The 21,153-nt window shown below is 49.2% G+C and overlaps 1 protein-coding gene across 5 annotated transcripts in view; it reads left to right on the top strand.

The window, feature by feature from the left end:
• Positions 1-21,153, top strand: part of Prkag2 (protein kinase AMP-activated non-catalytic subunit gamma 2) — a 249,890-nt gene that overhangs the window by 198,264 nt on the left and 30,473 nt on the right. For 4 of the 5 annotated variants that reach the window (XM_040737111.1, XM_040737112.1, XM_013126117.3 and 1 more), the window contains one exon: positions 1,455-1,524. In XM_040737111.1, coding sequence (XP_040593045.1) covers positions 1,455-1,524 — 70 coding nt within the window. Of the gene's footprint in view, positions 1-1,079; positions 1,525-21,153 lie in introns of those variants that run through there. The other variant, XM_005087228.4, reaches the window with a different exon arrangement.

Consider the following 21,153-nt stretch of genomic DNA (forward strand, 5'->3'; position numbering starts at 1 on the left):
TGAGCTGAACTCAAGAAAGCCAGTAACAGAGAGGGAGGACTGATGATCAAAGGGATTAAGACTGGGCTGGTTTAACCCCCAGAAACAGCTGACCAGACAAAGGTTAACTCTTGAATCCCAGGCATCAGCCTGGGAATCCAGCATGGGACTGATCAAGACCCCCCTGAATCTGGGTGTCAGTGAGGAGGCCTAGGGAATCTATTGAGCCTTGGGCAGCAGATCAGTACTCATCCCGAGTATACACACGGACTTTGGACTCCCATAGAACAATGTGAGGTGCACTCTCACCCTGAACTCTTGGGGAAGGGTCTAGGCCCTGCCCTATATGAAATGACACACTATGGACACCCCCATGGAGGGCCTCACCCTCCCTGTGGGAATGAGGGGATAACGAGGGGGGGTTGGGGGGATGGCACGAGAGGAGGGGAGGGAATGGGAGTGGGACCTGGAACTGACTTGTGAAGCAACCTCGTTTCTTATCTAAATTTAAACTGGAAAAAAAAGAAAGTTATTTGAATGCATGTTAAACATTAATGTAATTTTTGAAAGGTTATATCTGATTTTTTTTTACCAAAATAAATCTGGAGAAAAAAAAAAATAATGCTAGCAATAGCTGATACATAGCCTGAACTGGCCATCTCCCGTGACCAGGCATGCCTAATAAATAAATAAATAAATAAATAAATAAATAAATAAATAAATAAATAAAAGAATGACAAGATCCTGCCGTGGTCGGTGGCCCCCGCAGGTGCTGGCAGTCTGCAGCCTCGGGCCCCTCCCTGCGGGCGCCGCTCCTCCCGACGGCGGGCGGCCGCCAGCCTCTCTGCCTGCCAACCCCGCGGTGGCGACATCGGGAAGTCTCAGATACCCAAGTCCAGGGTGACGGGCGTGCCCGGGGCCAGATTTAAATTGTGCGAACTTTTGGCAGCAAGCTGCGGCGGCGGCGGTGAGGGAGGAGCGAGCTGCGAGCAGAGGAAGCCGGTTTAGAGATCCGCCGCGCCGCGCAGGGGGCGGGGAGGGACGGAGGAGCGCGCCAAAGCTCGGGCGCAGCGCGGCTCGGCGGGCGGGCGGGCAGGCGGGCAGCCTCCCCTTGTATGGGAGCGGTCTGCCGCCAGCGCGGGGCCCCGAGAGGGGAGTGCGCCCCCGCCGAAGTCACGGCGCGTGCCCGCGTACCCACTCCTGCCCGAGGACGCGCATACCCGTGGCGCGCGCGGCGCTGGGACCGCCGCTCCCGCTTCCCACGCGGGCCCGCGGGCCGTACCAAAGGCGCGGGGAGAGCGGAGCGTGCCATCGCCGCCCACCTGCGGCGGCGGGGCCTGCGCGGACACGCGCTCCGCCCCGGCCCGCGGCGCGCTCCCGCCGCCGCCACCGCCGCAGGCCCCTCCTCCCGGGGCGAGAGAAGCCGGATCGCCGCGGCCCATGCTGATCCGTGTCCTCCTCCTCCTCCCCCTCAGGCGGCGCTGGCGGCGGCCCCGGGACCCGCGGAAGCCGGCATGCTGGAGAAACTGGAGTTCCAGGAGGAAGGTAAGTGCGCGACCCGCATCCTGCGCTGCCGGCGGTGGCCACCGGGACTGCAGCCCGGTCCCAGGGAAGCCCTGGGCTCCCGGGATGCAGCCCGGTTCCCGGGGACGCGGTCCGGTTCTTGGGGAAGCACCCAGCCCCGGGGAATCAGCGGGATTCCCGGGGACACTGCCTGACCGCTAAGATGCAGCCCTATTCTCCGGGTTGTAGCCTGATTCCGGGGATGGAGCCCGGTTCTCGGGGACACAGCCTCGCCCCGAGGATGCAGTCCTGGCACCAGGGAATGCAGCTCCTCTCCAAGCGACGCAGCCCCGCTCCCGCGAACACACCCGGGGTCCGGGGGATGCAGCACTGCTCCCGGGAGCGGCCGCCCGCGCGCTCCTAGGGACGGCCCTTTTGTCCTCGGCACCCGAACTCGAGAGAGAGCCAGGTGTCATGCAGCCCTAATTGTGCGTGACAGCACGCACTCCGACGACACCCCGGAATCACACAGGCCGCCCCTGCCTTCAAATAACAAACAGGTTCCCTTATCTGTATTTGTGGAAATACCTCCAGTAGGGTGTGTCTCCCCCACCCCCCAATTGATAAAGTTAAATCGGCAAAACCGAAGTGGCTGATTGAACTGGTTTGAGTTCAGGCGACCCCCTCACACTTGGCCATCCTGCCGCCTCTCCTGTCGCCTGGTTTTTCTTCTTCCTGCCCTATTTTCTAATTGTATCTTCTTACAGGTAAATAGCCTGGACCTTATTTTGAGACTGCTAACATTTAAACGGGGAAGTCGAAAATGAACTTTATATAAGCTGCATGACCATTTGGAGACTATAAAAGGCCTTATGCAGTCTCATGTACTCCCATGATTTATTTAGCGGCTGCTCCCTTTTCCAAGAGTACTGACAGAATGAAGGGCCTGGAACAAAGAATGTGCCGTGTGGATGCTGTCCCTTGTGCCAACTTTACTTTAATACCCTGTTCATTTATGTTCAGGCAATTACTTAAATAAGCATGCACAACCAGCTGGGGAGTGCTACCCTGATAGCATTAGGCATCGCTTGTTGTAGCTTCGCTGTAGTAGCGCTTCACAAACATGCTGGCCTAAAGATAACGTGTCTATAGAAATGTGTTCGTTATTAACAAGTGGCGCGTTTCAGACTTTGTCCAGGCTTTGTTTGTGTTTTGTCCTCTGAAAAGATAAGCCTGTGTCTTCATTTGGATGCACCTCCTTGTCCCTTGGTGTTAGTATATTGGGAAGCAGGTAGTGACTGACAACCGGCTGCGGCTGCGGGGCTTATGGTGTGACATGGAGTCGTTTGCAGACTGAAATGAGGCTCCCAGCTGGAGCCTCCTGTGGGAGAACCTAGACCTGTGCTCATATCTCACCTCCGTCTCTTAGTGGGCTGTCGGGTCCCCTGACAAGCGGTGTGAGTTCTCTGTGCCTTAGTTTCCTCTTATATAGAATGGAGTTAATGCCCTGATGCTTTCAGGGTTAAATGGAAGCGTCTGTACTGTGATATTCAGACAGTGCAAACTTGTAGTTTGCACTTGTAAATGTTACTCAGACTAAGTGCCATTAGCTGTGTGCCGAATCCCTAGACCTTTAAAGACTTTGATTATTGAGTCAGATGGGAATTCTGCTTAGCATGGGTCTCGTGCCTTTTCTTCCTTTAATTTCTTTATTTTATTTTATGTGCATTGGTGTGAGAGTGTCGTATCCCCTGCAACTGGAGTTACAGACAGTTGTGAGCTGCCACGTGGATACTAGGAGTTGAACCTGGATCTTCTAGAAGAGCAGTCAGTGCTCCTAATCGCTGCACAGTCTCTCCGGCCCCTCGTGACTTTTGCTTCTCCTTGAGATTTATATGATGCATACTTCTCAAAGTTAGCTCTGCACTCCTCCACCTCTGCACTGCCCCTGCCTGGGTCGTGAATGCACAGGACTAAAGCTGAGCTTGTAAAAATAAGAAAGGAGTGTCCCCTCTCCACCCATCTATTTTTATCTGTATTTCCATCGTTGCTTTTAAGTACCCTGAATCCCACAAATAACCCTGTCAAATGTTTCTAGATTTTTAAGAAGGCAGAATGTTAAACAGTTACTTGGAAGCTGTCATGCTGAGTTAGAAGAGGGAGTGCTGTTGGCGGAATAGTCCAGAACACTGCTTTGTTTCCCTGGAACTTTAAATTGTTCTCCTGAAATCTGGAAAGCTGCTGTTTGAAGGGGAGAAAGAAGTTGCGTCAGTAAGGCTTCACACCTATAAGTATCCCGAGAACCAACACTAACTGTCCAGAGTAGGTCCGGATTGCGTGTGTCCTGTGTTCGTCTTTCAACTTCCTTGTCACCCAGTTAACCTCTTCAGTCACACATTGGCTTTTGGAGGCATGGCCTAGAGATGATCCATTTATTACACATGGAAGTACCCGGTAACTGGTGGTGTTATACGAAAGCTCTTTTTCTGTTTCCTAATGACTCTCAACTCTCTCCCTGTTGTCAGAAGGCTTCCAGGGGCATTGAGAAGCTAAGAGGGAAGAGGAGTTGGACGTGAGACCTGCACTACATGGCTGGGGTCATTGTTGATTGAACTATGAGCTGGATGGTGGCGCACACCTTTAATCCCAGCACTCAGGAGGCAGAGGCAGGTGGATCTCTGAGGCCAGCCTGGTCTACAGAGTGAATTTCAGGACAGCAAGGGCTATGCAGAGAAACCCTGTCTCAAAATCAAAACAAAACAAAACAAAAAAACAAAACCTGAGCTATAGTACTAATACCCCAACACTGGTAGGGAGGTGTTCCTGCTCTCATGGCTGCACATCGGCGTGGGCTTGGATCTTCCCAGTGCCTTTCTGTGCAGAAGAATCCCCTGAGACCTTTTTAAAGGGCAGTCATCACTGGCCCCCCAATTCTGCAGATTCGGGATGGGGTCTGCATGTTTCCTGTTGCCCAACTCTGGTGGGCCTCTTCTCTGCTGATTCATAGGCTTCCTGTTAAAGAGTGAGGCTCTAGGTCTTGCAGATGCAGCAAAGGGCCTGGTCTTGTGGGCTGTGTGGTCTCAGGCCTTGTCATAGCCACCCAGCTTGCCCTTGTTGCACGAAAGAAGCCCAAGGCCAAACAGTGGGCAAGGAGAGGCTCCAAGAAAACTGGCTTATGCAATGGGCCAGATTTGATTCCTAGACATAGCAGGACAAGCCCTGCTTCCCGGCCCTCAGCGTCTCTCTCACCCTTTCTGCCTCCCACTAACCTTCCTACAGCTTCAAGGTGAACCCCAAACCTCATCTTTTCTCTGGGGCTGCCCCACTGTGTGCTTTTTTTTCCCTGTCTCCCATCCTCTGGCTCTGCTGGTGTCTACCACTGAGATCCCAAGGACCACCTTAAATGTTTGTACTTCATGATGGTGGGAGGACTGTGGTCTAATGTGTGCACAGCCATGAGAACAGAACCTCTCGAAAGCCATCACTTTATGTGCTTACTTTCTTAATTTTCAAATTCCTGGACCAGCATTTGTATGTATCTATCTATCTTATATGCCTTGACTTTATTTCTTGGTTGGTTCTGAGCACCCAAGCACAGGCTTGACTGCTTTAGAGATCATCTCTCTCTGTAGTTGCATTCCTGGTGATTCAGTATACAGGTACCCTGGCACTGTTCACCAGCTGGGCATCCCTTTTAGGGTTTAGCTCCATTCTTGGTCTCCGTCCTGCCATTCCCCAGAGTCTGGGGAATTGCAGAGTTTCTGGTGTAAGATGATTGCTGCTGTGGTCTTTCATCGTCCCTGCTGACTGGCTTCTTACCCGTCCTCATCTGTCCATCCTGCCCTCTTGGTTCTTCACCAAGCAGTTTCCAGACCTCACTCCCACACAGCCTTGCTGTGGGAAGCCTGGACAACTGAGTCTAGAGTGATCAAAAGTAAGAAAGGGGCTGAGGAGATAGCTCAGTAACGGATCTGCTGCTCAACTATGGTGTCCTAGTTTCCTCTCTGTTACTGTGAGAAACCCCACCACCTGAAACAACTTGGAGGAGGAAGGGTTTATTTCATCTTCCAGCTTTTGGGTGTAAGGAAAGTGAGGGCAGGAACCTGGAGGCAGGCCGTGGAATACAGTGTTACTAGCTTGCTTTCTATGACTTACACGGGCTGCCTTTTGTATCATTCGGGACCATTGCCCAGGAGTGGTACCACCCACAGTAGGCTGGTCCTCCCACAGCGATCATTCATCAGGAAAATGCCCCCACAGACTTGCCTTCAGGCCAGTATGATAGAAATGTTTTCTCAAATGAGATTCTCCCTTCCCAGGTGTCACGTGGCCAAAAAAAAAAAAAAACTAGACAGCAAACATGAGAACCTAAACTCAGCCCTCAGAATCCACATATGAAAGCTGGGCTTAGTAGTGCAGTCCTGTATTCAGTCCTGTAATCCTGTACATTGGGGAGGTGAAGACGGGCAGATCCCTGGAGCTTGGGGGCCAACCAGACTCAGCAGCTACCCTGGCCTTCACCCCACACTTAAGTGCATGGACACGTGAATACCTAACACACACAAGAAAGAACAGGTTACTTTGTTTGGGAGGATGAGCACCACCTTTCAGACAAACATCTCTGGTTGAGCCCCATCTCATGAAGGGGTGGTGGCCTTTCCTTGGATGATCCCCAGAGCCTCCTGAGCCCTTGCTGTAGTGTTGTCATCATTTTGGACCACTTGCCGAACACCCCAGCACTTAGAGCTCTTGCTTACTTTCCATTCCTGCTTGGAAGGCAGACTCCAGAGCATCCAGATGACCAGTGCAGGAAAAATTATGCCCATTAACACCCCGGGGTTATCATCACCTCTGGAGGTGATGCTCTGAAGTGAGTGAAGATGGGTTCTCTGTGGCAACAGCACATTGTGGACATACAGCAGTCTGTGGTACTTCACAGGGTTACCATTCACCGCGCACGAACAGGCACACAGTTTCCGTGTGGTATTAAATTTTTATGAGGATAGGAAATTAAGGGGAAGACATAAATGGCTCCAGTTGTCTCTGCGGGGATGGAGTAACCTACGAAACAGTCCCTTCTCACTTGGCTTTCAGAGCTTTTGAGAGTGAGGTGTGGCAGAGTCAGCTTGCAGGTTTGCTGCTTGTGACGTGAGGGGTGCTGACCTCTGGTGGTAGACATGTCAAGTGACAGGTTCAGAAGGTCTGGTGCTCTCTGAACTCTCACCTTGCTGTGTTTATAGGCAAGGGATATCTTGATTCCAGACCACACAAATAATTAAGGTCATTTGAAGTGTCTGTAGCTGAATTTTTCTTGCCTGGCTCTCCCTGTATTTATCATGTTTCAGTACATTTGAAGTCAGATTCTAACACAGCTTGATGGTATGTGCATTAGTTATCTAGTAGATATGCTTTGCATGGAGTTTCTGGGATGAGATTTTGGTTCCCATGTAACACGGGAAAGTGATGGAGCTTTAAGAGAGAGGCCCCAGAGAAGTGACACAGCCTCTGGGCACATACTCAGAAGGGATTGATGTTAGTCTCCCAGGTATAGATTGGTCTTCCAAGGACAGGCTATAAAGGATCAAGATAACCCACTGCTCTGTTTCTTCCTCTCTGGCCATGAGAGCCGACTCCCTCTTGTGCCAGCTGCCACGGGATGCCCTCCCCAATGTTACGAGACAGCCAGGTGGATACTTGGCAGACATGGATAACAGTCAAGGGCAAAGTAAATATCTGCACTTTGTCCAGAACGTGAGATTCTGTTCAAGTAGCATAGAGCAGGGGAAGACAGACAGACAGGAAAAGGTTGTGTTGCCTGGAAAGGAAAGACCCCTGACTGGTTTAAACGGGCAGGGAAGTAGTGCCTGAGAGTGTGTGGATATTGGAAAGTAGGACTAATCACCAGGCTTTGCAAGTGCCTGGAACCAAGTAGAAGTCATCAAGAACTAAGATAACACCTCTGGTCATTTCACTAGGCTTATGAGAGCTTTGACTGTCTTGGGCCTGGTGGGAAATGGCCTCCAGATCCCATCGCTGTCCAGCTGGCACGTCACCAGCCCACTCACAAGAGTCCGGGCCTGTGGTTTGACCATTCTGACCTCCAGCTTCACCTGTCAGGTACGGAGAGGAATGATGTTGATTGTACAGCAGCATTGGCATCACTGGAAAAATTGGAGGCATTTTTAATGTTTTTGTCTCCTAGATCTATAATAATCGCTGGTGTATATTGTAACACTATGCTAAGTCTCGAGATGACCCTAAGGCAAATACCATTACCACCCCCATCTCATAGAAGAGGAGACTCAGAAGGGAAGAGGTAACATATCTTCACTAAGATGGCATGCCATGCACAGTGAAAGCTACATCCCAGACACGTGGTATGTAGAGTCAAGTTCAGTGTGGGGCCATCTTCCCTTCAGAAAGCCCTCTTAACGTGGTTACTTTCTGTTTATTCTTTACCCCAATTCTGTCCTGCATCCAAACTTACCAAGATTAGTGGAGACGTCTTTCTCAGAATCCGGTGGGCAGCAATCAGCCATCTTCCCCTCTTAACCTGTAGGCCACAGAGTTACCCTCTGCCCTCTTCCCAGAGCTCACCCATAATTTCTGTGATGCAGCTGGAGAGGTGGCTTGTTCCCTGTGGGTCCCTCACCATGGCTGGCTGGTGACTTTCCCCGTGGCTTATTCTCTTCCTTTTCCAGCAAATGCAACATGGTGTGACTCACAGCTCCATGTAGTCACCCTTTCTTACTGAATGGAAGATACCAGATGCTCCTGTGACTCCATCTGAGGCCCACTTAACCTAAAAGAGTGCTCACACCCCCCCCCCGACTCTGACCAGCGTGCACGCTGCCCAGCATTTGATTTCATTACCAAGAAGCCTTAGTGTCTAAGGACATACACCTCTGCATTCAGGCCTGTGTCCTACACAGATGCCTGGCTGTCATGATCCCCCTAGTATGGTCCTTTTGCCTTCCTCATCTCTTCCTCCCCTCCCTTCTCCTCTCCCCTCTTTCTTTCTTTTTTTCTGTCTGTGGAGGAAAGAGTTTATCTTGCAATCCCCAGGTCACCTGCTGTCACTAGTGAAATCAGGGAAGGGACCTGAATGCAGAAACCTGAAGTAGAGGAATGGCTTTGTTGCTCATGGTTTGCTCAGCCTGCAGTTTTATACCACCCAGAACCTCCCTCCCAGGGGTGGTATCCCCAGAGTGGGGCGGGGACCTCCCACATCAGTCATTAATCCAGAAAATGGAACTTGCCTGTGGGTCAATCTGATGGAGGCATTTTCTCTGTTGAAGGTTCTCTCTTCCCACATGACCCAGTGTGTGTCACATTGACAAACCAAACTGAGCCCTAACCAACTTTTTCCTCTCTTTCTCCGCAGCCCCAGTCTGTTCTGTCAGTTTAGTTTGATGAGTGGTGCTTCCCTCCTCCTGTTTTAAGAGAATGATGGTTTTCCCAGCTACCTCTCCTACACATCTTAGGTTGCTACCTAGGCACTGCCTCTCGGTTCCTGCCAGCCCAGCCATCTTCATCCTTTTGAACTTCAGGTGTATGTTTGCAGCTTGCTCTGCCCTCTCCAATCCCGCCTGTAAACTTCCCCTGACCACCCTTTGCCTGTCCGTGGGGTCCCCTCCTGCTTCCTTCCTTCCGTCTTCCTCCTCCCATCATCCCCTCCAGCCCTTCCAGCCTTCTATGAGGTCCTTCGCCTTGTGCGAGCGTACACAGACACACGCATGCCCGAACACCCACCCCACCAATCCTTCTGTCTTCCTGCAGGCTGTTGCTCTCTCTGGGTGGTTTTATCTTCCCTCTCTTGCTAAGCCCTGCATGCCCAATCTGATCCTTAAAATGACCGTAAGCAGCAGAGATCCTTGTCATCTCCATTGCGTAGAGGAAGAAAGGAAAAAAGGTAACAGGCTTGCAAGTCTGAGCCCCAGACAGGACTTGGTGGAGTATCTCTGCGCCCCCATGATCCTCAAATGCATTAAGGGAAAAATGGGGTCATGTGTATTTCTTTGTTGTTAAATCTTAGGCTCCAAGAATCAAAGCAGAAACTTGCCTTTGCAGGTCCTGGTGGTGCTGTGACTTCATTTTCTACAAGTATTTGTTGCCTGGATTTGGAGCCTTAACACTTGAACATATAAAGGCCTGGGGTACTTCAGGTGGTTGATTCTTGATGAAAAAGTGAGGTGTATGTGTTGAGGGCACTGTGGAGGTCGGGAGGCCTGACTCTGGTAATGATGAAAACGTGGAGAAGTGGAGGGGAGTGGAGGTACCAAGTCTCTCTGAGGAGAGGATGCATCTTCACCCATCTGTGCAGTCTAGAATGCTGTGCCCAGTGATTGGACACTTCAGAGGCGCTCAGGCAGACGGGGCATGAAGCCAGTTGCAGAGTCTGTATCTGAGGGAGAGTCTAAAATCCTCAATCTTCAAAGTGATACATTGTTTTGTATGCTAATATTGATTGCTGGTTGGCTGTCCCTTGGTAACTTCAGGGTAAAGCTAGTCACCAGGAAGACTAGGGCAAAGTTAGAGGATTCAGGGTTGGGACTTTGAGACCCATTCGTAGCCTCCGGGGAGGAGAAAGTGGCCTAAGGTTGGTCAGCAGTGGCCAGTGTTTTAATCAGTCATGCCTGCTCCATTAAAAACCCTGGAAGACAAGAGACTCCAGAGAGTTTCTGGATAGCTGAATACCTGGAGGCCTGTGAAAGCTCTGCCTCTGTGCTCATTCCCCTCCTCCTTACATCTTCATGTGTGTCTTTGCGATAAACTTCAAATGCTGATGGATCCCGAGGAGAGTCACAGGAACCTTCATTCATAGCCAGTCAGTCAGAGAGTTCAGAGGTGAATTTGCACCTGGGATCTTCAAGGACGTCTGCAGGCAGACCTGGAATCTGAGACCCACACCTGTGACTCTGATGTCACCCCAGGTGGACTGTCAAAACTGAACTAACTTGAGGATGTAACAGCTGGTCCTGCAGGCATCGTGCTCAGTGGGCAGGGAATTCCATACGCTTGGTCACAGAATTCTGGGATGATTGGGAAGGAAAGGAGAGAGGGGAGGAAGGGTAGATGATAGGAGGTTGGGAAGGGAGAGGAAAAGAGAATTGGGACTGTAAGAAAAGTTGTTTGTCCTCTCCAGAGGACAAATTTGCTGAAGGTCACACGGAAAGAGCCGCAGTGCCTGCTGTTAGCCCCCTGCGCCTTGCTCTTCTTCCCACTGTCTGCCGCTCAGCCTGAGTCCCTGCTAGAGCTGACTGACTGTGACCTCCCAGGCCTGTGATGATAGAGGTATCCGCAGCGAGTGTCTGTGATGACCCTGCAGATGGCTCTCCCACATCCTGACAGAAGTGTCTCCAGCCATTAAGAGCAGTGGCACGCCACAATGGAGACAGCCAGTGGACCTGAAACAGGAGGGTCTGCAGCTAATCCCTCGACGGTGTGCACATAGTTGTGGGTCTACACCAAAACTCTGGAGAAAGTGGTATTGCTTCAGCTGGAATGAAGGTAGCCTTTTGTCACAGAGTCTAACTGCAGAATGCTTGTGGGGGTTTTTGAGGACTCGGGAGGCACTCATATTGAATTCACCTGCACTGGCTGACAAAATTGATCTCACACCCTCTGGCGGTTTGCTGAATAGATTCTTTCATCTTTCTTCCCTCCTAAAATCTGCTGAAATGACAGAAACCAATGAAATCCCATAGAAAAGTAGCCCTGCTCGGCAAAGATGAGGCCTTGTTCTTGGAGGAAGCAATAACATTGTCAAGTCTGTTCAAGAGGAGATGAAACCACAAAGCGTCAGAAATTAGAGAGGTGTCCTAACTGTCAACAGATTCTTAAAGAGATCCAAAGAAAAGGAAAGAAGGGCGGGGCTGAAGAGACGGCTCAGCGGTTAAGAGTGCTTGCTGCCCTTGCAGAAACCAGAACCAACACGCTGGCTCACAATTCTGAAACTCTAGATCCACGGGATCCAACACCCTCTTCTGGACTCTACAGGCACTGCACACATGTGGTATACAGATAAACATGTAGGCAAAACATGTGTACACATAAGAAATTTTTTAAAAAAGAAAAGTAGGACTATGGCGGGTTTAATGAAAGCAGCTCCCATAGGGTCATATATCTTATGCTTGGCCCCCAAATGGAGGAACTGTTTGGAAGGGACAGGAGGCGTGTCACTGGGGTAGACTGCGTTTTCTAAAGGCTAGCATCATTCCCAGTTAGTACTTCCCTGTCCTGCCTGGGCTTGTGAGTCAGATGTGAGACACTGCATCAATAACTTCTAGAGCTTTCCAGTATTTTCTTGAGTGATTGTTACTGGTGTGTGTTCTCCTGGTTTATCACTCCTTCCTGCCAGTCCCCACAGGAGAAAACGTCACTGAGTCATATTGAAATAGGGGGACTATAGCATGGCAGGGGTGTGGCTCAGTTGGTGAAAGGCTTGCCAAACGTGCATAAAGCCCCAGGTCTTGCCCCTGCACCGCAGGAGCCACACGGGGTGGTGTAGACCTGTCTCAGCACCTGGGAGGTGGAGGCAGGAGGATCAGAAGTTGAAGGTCATCCTCAGTATGTGTCCAGTTTGATCCTGGGATACGTGAGACCCTGTCAAAAAAAAAAAAAAAGAAGAAATTATAGGAGCTGGGGAGATACTTTAATTGGCAAAGTACTTGTCACACAGTCATGAAGAGAAGATTTTGCTCCTCAGAAACCACATTAAAGAAAAAGTGTGGCTTGGTGGAATATATTTGAAGTCCCAGGAGGTGGGGACACTGGGTCCTAGAGTTCACTAGCTGACCAGCCTAGACTCCTTAATTGAGCTCCAGGTTCTGTGAGCCCTTGTCTCAGAAAACAGGGTGGTTAGTCCTGCCGGCTTCCATATGCGTATGTACACTGTACACACTCATACACAGTACATACCCCCTATACACACACACTGTGTACATATACATACACAGTACATACCCCCTATACACATACACTATGTACATACACATACACAGTACATACCCACTATACATACACACTATGTACATACACACAGTACCCATATACTGTATACACACACAGTACACATACTATACACACACAGTACACATACACTATACACATACTACATATACACACTGTATACATATTATACATACATTATACACACAGTAAACACAGTGTATGCACTGTACACATACACTGTGTACACATACTGTACACACACTGTATATACACACACAGTACTGTATATACACACTGTACATATACACTGTATACACATACTATATTATACACATACTGCACACACACTGTATATACACACAGTACACATACACTCTATACACATACACTGTACACACACACAAAATTATACATTAATAAAAGTGGTTTAAAAGTAATTTTTAAAAATCTCACTCTAGAACGTGGTGCTCAGCATTTGTAAGTAAACTCCATAAAGCCTTGCAGGACTTGGTTTAGGGCACAGGAAAGGATGGGTGCTCTGTGAGGCAGCTTTATCCATAAGTCTGAGAAGGCAGCCATGAGAGGAAAGCAGAGGATCGAGGGTACACATAAGGCAGTAGCAGAGCTGTGCAAACATGGAATGTGAGCAGCGGAAAGCCCAGTGTGCTGTAGCCAGGCCAGGGCAAGGAGCCTTAGGTACATTAAGATGTCCAGCAAGGAGTCTGCAGCAACGCAGAAGGAGGAGTCTCCCCACACGCACATCAAGGAATGCCAAGAGCTCTGCCCAGAGTCCGTTTCGAGACCCCTAATAAAGTAGAGGTTGCAAGAAGCTGTGGTGCTGCTGTCCAGCACCTGCCAGGGGGTCTCTGGTCCTCATGTCAAGCTGTTGATCACTGTGACCTGACTATGGTCCTTGCTGTTGCTGTAGTTCTGTGTCCGGGTTCTGTAACTCCAGTTCCAGGGGATCTCACACAGACACACATGCAGACAAAACACCAATGCACATGAAAATAAGAAAAATAAAATATTTGAAAAATGAAAGAAAAGAAATGCATCTGGGTGCTGTACTGCATGCCTTTAATCCCAGCACTTAAGAGGCAGAGGCAGGTGGATCTCTGTGAGTTCCAGGACAGCCAGAGCTGTTACACAGAGTAACCCTGTCTCAAAAAACCAAAAGAGAAGGAAGAAAACACCCCACAGACTTGCCTACAGACTAATAATCCATTAGGTATTTTCTCAGTTGAGTTTTCTAAGATTACCTGAGCTTGTGTCAACCAGACCCCAAAAAGAAAAGAAAAGAAAGCACATCGTGTTTCTGAGCACATTAGAAAATTTGTAAGAGGCACAGGCCATCACCTCACTGATCTGCCCCTGCTGTGTGTCAGCCTGACCCCCAGGAAGCCTCTACTCCCACAGTTCCCTCCCCTGCTTCCTAGACATCCCAAGGCTGGTTTGCAGCAGCAGATGAGGCTGGTAGCAGTGGACAGGATCTTGGAGAGCAGATCATTCCTGGAGTAGAGGCACCTGGGAAAGTCAGGGCGAAAGGTAGTCAGATTAAAGCATTGAAAAAGCCAGCCAGGCTACTGCAGGACTCTCAGCTTGCCCTCTACTGACATTTTGGGTCGTAATCCCATGTGGGGTAAGCACATACAGCCCCTACTTCAGATACAGAAGAGCCTCCAGCTACACCCCAACCAGCAACAGAACCCGCTCAGGTTTCACCAAACACCCTCTTGGGGACAAGCCCACTCCCATGGCTTGGAGAAGGAGGGAATGTGGAGTTCCAGGGGCTTCTTCCAGGCTCCCACAGGGACCTGCTCTTCCGTGAACCCCCTTTACTCTTCATTTGCGGAACCCACATCAGACCCTTTCTCCTCTCTTTCCCCCCACACTTGTAGACCCACTAGGCACATACTTTTTCTATTCTGATTTCCGTTTGAATCTCTATCCACACTCCGCCACCATCCCCTGGTCCAGTGTAGAATGTCGGAAATGCTGGCTTCTCACTTATAGTGTCGTGTTACTCTAGAGAAAGTTATGTGAACCCCCAGGCCTCAGTGTCTTCATCTGTGGAGTGGGGTGATAGCTTCCTTTCCTTGTGGACTTAGAGCTTAGGGGTGATGCTGGTCATGAACTGAGAGCAGCGGCTCCTGCTCAGTGGCCACAGTACTGGCTGCTGTGTATCATGGTTGTTATTTATATAATGGTAGTTAGCTGTTCTGTGCTGTTGTTACACTTGGAAATACCTTCATGCTTCTCGTTGCCATTTCAAATAGCAATGACTGGCAGCAAATTTCGGTTCTCATAGGAGATACTGGAGGAATCCATGCTGGCCCCTTTCTCATCCTCAATACTTGGAACCAAGTTGTTGGTTTGAGCCTCCAAATCCATGTTTCTTCTCCATCCATCCTCATCCTGGCCTCCAACCCCCAGCATCCTGGCCTCACATCCTGTTATAATGTGGTCCCCACCCTCTAGGCACCTTCTAGAAGTGTCTAGACACCCTCTTCTCAGCTCCCTCTTCCATCTTAAGGATAAAAGCGGAGGATGTCAGGGCTGGGTGAGGCTCAGGGAGAGAGCACTGTTTGAAGCTCTGGGTTCTATCCCCAGTGCTGACAAGAAAAAAAAAAATTGTCAAGGATCACCTCCTAGTGGTGTCTGTGGCCAGTTTGAGAACTGAGTTGGAAAATAAATGAAACAAAACAGAAACAGTGTGTTATGACTGGACAAGGCGTCTACAGATAGGGTGTGAGCAGTGATCCCTCTAAGCAGCACTTTGTTCAAGGGTGAGGCGAGGATAGTTCACACTAGTGGTGACATGGTGTTTCAGCCTGTCCAGGAAGGTAAGACCGGACAGCAATGTGTGCAGCCTGCATTTCACCCTTCCTGTGTCCGAGGAGACCTGGAGAAGCTGATGGTGGGGGAGGTCAGCTAAGGCCCGAGACCATCCTTTCTTAACCCCTCTTGGTTGAGACCAGCCAGTTCCCAAGAATGGCAGGACAGCTCTCCTTCTAGACTAGTCAAGAGTTCCATAAGAGAACCATAAGAATCAGTGGGATGGGGGTGGGGGCAGGGGGGGGGCCAGGGCGGGATCAGGGCCTGCCTCTTAGAACCATGACCTCACTCATGGCTGGCCACTTCCAGCTTGAGTGGCAAAAGACCAGACAAGAAGCAAATTAAATGAAGCAAGGTTTGTTGGGTCCATTACGGCACTAAGTGTGAGAAGCAGATGCCCACATTGCGTCTGAGTCAGGGAGCAGAGAGAGATGAAGGCTGGCACTCAGCTCCCTTTGTCCCTTTCATGCAGCCTAGGCCCCCAGCCTGTGGAATGGTGCCACCTCACTTAACCTAGCCTAGCTAATTCCCGTGGGTATGCCCAGAAGTTTGTCTCCGAGGCCATTCTAGGTCCTGTCCGGTTAACTGTGAGTTAATCAGTAGGCATTATCTCCACACACAAGAATCCTGGAGTCCGTTTCTGAGTCATCGTCTCATCGACCATCCTGCTTTTAACTTTGATTAATGCTCACTAGGAAGCCATTATACTGTTAGCCCTCATTCTGGTGTCTGCTGTGGATCATCTTTTCATGCCTCTACTTGACTGACACAGTACCGTGACTATCCTCTTTGTTTTCATACAATTAAGACAAAAAAAAAATGAAGCAGTGTAGTTTTTTTTTTTTGCAATTTCTTTCTAAATTAAAATTCTGTGGAGGTTGGTTTGGGGAAATATTAGTAATCTATGAGAGTGCCTCTGGAATTGGTATTTGGCTATATTCAAAAATTTAAGAATATATATTGTGCTGGCAAGATGGCTTACTAGGTAAGAGGGCTTGCTATCGAAACATGAAGACATGGGTTCAAATCCATGGCACCCACACAAAAAGCCAGGCATGACCATATGTGCTTGTAACCCCAGCTCTGGGAGGTGGAGACGGATAGATCCCAGGCGTTCTCAGACTGTCTATCTGAGCTGTAATGGCGAGCTTTGGGTTCAGTGAGATGCCTGCATGTAGGCAGTAAGGCAGAGCTCTAGCAGGACCATAGGAGAAAACACCCCATGTCCTCCTAGATCAACAATTCCCATGTCACAATTTCTGTGACACATACCCCAAATGTTCCTCTCCAAAAACATAATTTTATAAGGGCATGTACTGTAAACAACGTTTATTGTCACTGTGGCTAGCCTCGCCAGTGGCCTTTGGTGTCACCATGCTCGTGTGGAGGTCAGTGTAACTTGGAGGAGTCCCCTCCTTCCCTTTTGGGCCCCAGGAGCTTTCCCCTGTAATCCTTTAAACCTGCTTGTTGTCACCTTTGTCATGATTTAGCCAGTGATGACTTGTGTCTGACATTTATGGAAACTTGCCAAGTGCCCGGATGTAAAGGAAAGCTAGCCTCACTGGACAGTTTACAGTCTCAGGAAGAGCCAGGCCTATAAGTGCCGTGGGCATGTGAGGTTCCACTGGAACTGCTGGTAAAGCACTAATGGACATGTCAGAACGGCAGCAATTAAGTCCAGCTGTAAGGTGTTGCAGGAGGAAGTGTTCTTTGAGCTAATCTTTGAAGGTATATTAGTGTCCTGAGGCCTCTAACAAATGTGCAGTGAACAACAGAAATTTATTCTCCCTACGGTTTTGAAGGTCACAGTCTGATACAAGATAGCAGTTGTAGAGGCTGGAGGAGAATTTTTCCCAGGCACACCCCTTTCTGTTTGTCTCTCTGTCTCTCTCTCTGTCTCTGTCTCAGTCTCTCTGTCTGTCTGTCTGTCTCTGTCTCTCTGTCTGTCTACCCACCCTCACCCCCTCTCTATGCTTCTGCTGGTTGCTGGCAGCCCTTGGTGTCCAGCTCGGTCTTGTTTCTCCCTGGGTCTCTTTTGACCCTTCTCTCCTTTATGAGGACGAGTTGTGGTCCCAAGTTCAGGATGGTCTGGTCACAAGCTCCTTGTCCTGTATAAGGGGTCTGACATCTTTAAATCCCTAACTATAAAACAATTGCTTTCAGATATTTTAAGCTCTGAGAGCAGGGTGTCACTGTTCAGCCCACTACAGAAAGGATGCAGTAGACCACAGACAGAAGAGCACCTAGTATGTGCACAGGCACAGTGGGGCTCCAGGGAAACACCTTTCCAAAGTGAACTTCCTGAAGTCCATGTGTTTCCTTTGAGGATGGACTGATATGACTCCAAAGCATGATACCAGGTAGGGTGGGGTGCAGGGGGTGTCACAGTAGAGTCAGGCAGACAGGTTCCAGCTAGACTCCTAGGAACTTGAATTAAATGGGGTCCACTGGGTGGGCTGGATGGGGCTAGGTGGGACAGGACATCAAGTCATTGAGTTCATGGTGTTAGGTTATCAAATCCAATTTTCTAAAGAGAAATCTCTCTTGCACATATTCCCATTTAGTGTTTGCCATGGTTTGCATTTAAGCTTAGATGTTCCACCTTGCAGGTTATGTTAACCCTTATTTTACATCACACTGTAGGGATGTTTGCTGCCTTCTGATGTGTTCCTTAGCAGCAACACTGGGCTCGGACAGGAAACAGCCTTTCTCTACTTGGTGAGCCAGTTCTTCAAGTACCGGTCAGAGAGCGTCCAGGCATGGCATGCAGGACACAGAAGTGAGAGTGGAGAGCCATATTGTTCCATACGGGGAGAGAGAGAGACCTTGGAGCTCTCAGCCCAGAAAGGGCCTAAGTCTGGACCTCTCCCTGTCTCAGGGACTTTAATGGTGCACTCTGAATGAGCTACTTTGGGTGGGTGGGTTCTTTATTTAGGCTGATTTTTTTTTCTGTTTAATTCCAGATTGCTTATTTTCTCTCCACCCCCAAATGCTATTGGGACTTTACCATAATGCAGACGGTGGATATGGCTCCTGAGAATCAGAAATCTGCATAAGCTGTTTGCCTGCCTTTGCACACAGGTGTTTCTGTGGTTGTGGGCTGTTGTCTGGATCCATGGTAATCTGTCCTGCCTCCAAGCCAATGGACATTTTATCATTTGTCTTGCCTGCTTACCATTTTGCTTAATTTAGTCTTTTGTTTTGTTTGTTTTTTGGGGGGGGTTTGGGTTTTTTTTTTTGGTTTTTTTTTTTTTTTTTGGTTTTTTGGTTTTTTCGAGACAGGGTTTCTCTGTGGCTTTGGAGGCTGTCCTGGAACTCGATTGGTAGTCCAGGCTGGTCTCGAACTCACAGAGATCCGCCTGCTGCCTCTGCCTCCAGAGTGCTGTGTTTGTTTGTTTTTTAAGAACATTGTAGATCTTCTTCAAAAGTCAGTCTACCCATGAGAAAAGCATCAGACTTTCCCTAGTTGTGAGGCAACCCCTAAAGGCCCTCAGACGCTGTCACAGCCAAGAGGCACCTGAGGAAACATGGCTGAGTGCAGTGTGGAATCCTGGGTAAGATCCTGTGAGAGAATCAGGACATGAAGGGAACTAAGGAAATCTGAGCAGGTGGGGCCCTCAGTCGGTAACTGGCATACTCTGAGGGTTCCTTATGTAAGAAGTGTACCATGCTAATACAAGATGTTGTTAACCGTGGGGTGCATGACTCCCCTGTGACCCCGAGGCTGTCTCCGGTGTCTTTTCAGGGGGCGCCTGGCTCTCTGCACCTACCTGGCTTTCATCCAGGAAGCACTGAGTGCTAACAAGGCCTCATTTCCCCATCAGGGTGACTAGGCGCAATAGTGGGAGGCAGTCCTGGAAGGACGGTGGCAGACAGCCAGAACAGACTCAGGGCTGTGTGAGACCAGAGCAACACTACATACGACTGTTATAACCCGGAAGCATCAGGCCAGACTACACAGATGCTTTGCCCCGAGGAAGATGGAGCCCACCACACAGAAAGGGAAATAAGGACCCTGAGGAAGACAGCCCCAGCCAGGTGACTAAGTTGGTGAGTCAGCCACGATGGATAGTGTGTCCTTGATGTAAGATGAGGAAAAATCCCAAGATAAGTCATCAAACCCCAGACTGTCTATCTGCTCTCCTTAGAAGTGCCAAGATCATCAAACAGAAGGGAAGTCTAAGTGGCTAGTGTAGAGAAATGCAGGCAGGCATGGTGATTGTGGGCTGTCACAGTTGGACTCCTCAGCTATAAGGGCGTGAGGGGGAAATAAAGAAATCCCAATGTCCTTTCCTTTCTGTTTCTATGAAAAACACCATGACCAAATCAACATGGAAAGGAAAGAATTTATTTGCCTTGCACTGCAGCCCACAATCCATCATTGAGGAAAGTTGGGAGAGAAACTTAGAGCAGGAACTGTGGAGGGACACTGCTTCCTGGCCCGCTCACAGGCTCCAGCTTAGGTGGATTCCTTATACAGCCCATGGGATAGTGCTGCCCACCGTGGGCAGGGACCTCCTGCGTCAGTTAGCTGTCAAGATAACCTTTCTTGGACATGCCCAGATGCCAGTCTGGCTAGGCAGTTCCTCAGTTGAGGCTTTCCTGGGAGGTGACTCTAGGCTGTGTCAAATGGACAGTTTAAGCTAATGAGTGAAAGCTGCTAACCCTGGGTCAGGGTTGGTTTTTTTTTTTTTTTTTTTTTGGTTTTTACGAGACAGGGTTTCTCTGTATTGTTTTGGAGGCTGTCAGTCCAGCCTGGCCTCGAACTCACAAAGATCCGCCTGCCTCTGCCTCCCGAGTGCTGGGATTAAAGGCGCTCAGGGTTGGTTTATTATTTGTGACAGTTGTTCTGGGACAGCTGGATGATGAATCTCAACTGCCTACTCCTGTGGATTAGAACACACACACACACACACACACACACACACACACACACACACACACACAAAACATTTTTAAGGAAACTGACACTGAAGATGAGCACCAAAAGAGCTGGGCTGCTGTTGACTGTCCTAACACTGTTTTTCAAGCCTTTAGAATGGAGAGTATGCAAATGTTGAGGTCGGCTTGGAAACTGGATTAATGGCCTATTCTGCTGGGAGCTCAGAAAACCAGAATGCCAGTAGGAATTGAATTTGAATCCATACTACATTCCAGCAAAGAACTTGTCTCTACCTTTCTATGCTCTAAAAACTGGAAGCCTGGTGGAGGAAATTTCAAGGCATCACAGTGTTCAGCTGTGGCACAGATATTACTTGCTGCTTTTAAAAATTTATAATTAGAATTTGAGCAAAAAGCAGAGCAGAGATTTGAATGACTCTCAGTCTGCCCAGAAGAGACATTGTCATAAAGGTGGAAACAAAGAATGTGTGACTGCTATGCAGCCCTGGCTGTCCTGGAACTCGCTCTGTAGACCAGGCTGTCCTTGAATTCACAGAGATCCGCCTGCCTCTGCCTCCCATGTGCTGGGATTATAGCTGCATAATACCATGCCCAGCTTGTTTTTAAATTTTACAGGCAGCACCCATAGTTGAGTTTGCCTTGAGTCTGGGAAGAAACTTAGTCTTGGGCTTTAAGCAATTAATTTGAGCCTTTTAGAGGTCAAGGATAGGATGTTACGGTTTTTAGGAGGGGTGTTTATGTGTCAGGTTGACAAGAGGTGGACTTGTGATTCATCTTAGTTTAATTTTTATTTATCGTGTGTGCATGAGGTGGAGCAAGGAGCATATACTTTGTGTGTGTGTATGTGTGTGTGTCTGAGTATGTGTGCGTGAGTGCATTGTGTGTGTGTGTAAATCAGAGAACAACTTTGAGGACTTGGTTCCCTTCTTCCACCTGTATGTGGGTTCCAGGCATCAAATTCAGGTCATGGGGCTTTGGTGG

Source organism: Mesocricetus auratus, unplaced genomic scaffold, assembly GCF_017639785.1.
Source record: "Mesocricetus auratus isolate SY011 unplaced genomic scaffold, BCM_Maur_2.0 Super-Scaffold_100676, whole genome shotgun sequence".
NCBI classification, from domain to species: domain Eukaryota; kingdom Metazoa; phylum Chordata; class Mammalia; order Rodentia; family Cricetidae; genus Mesocricetus; species Mesocricetus auratus.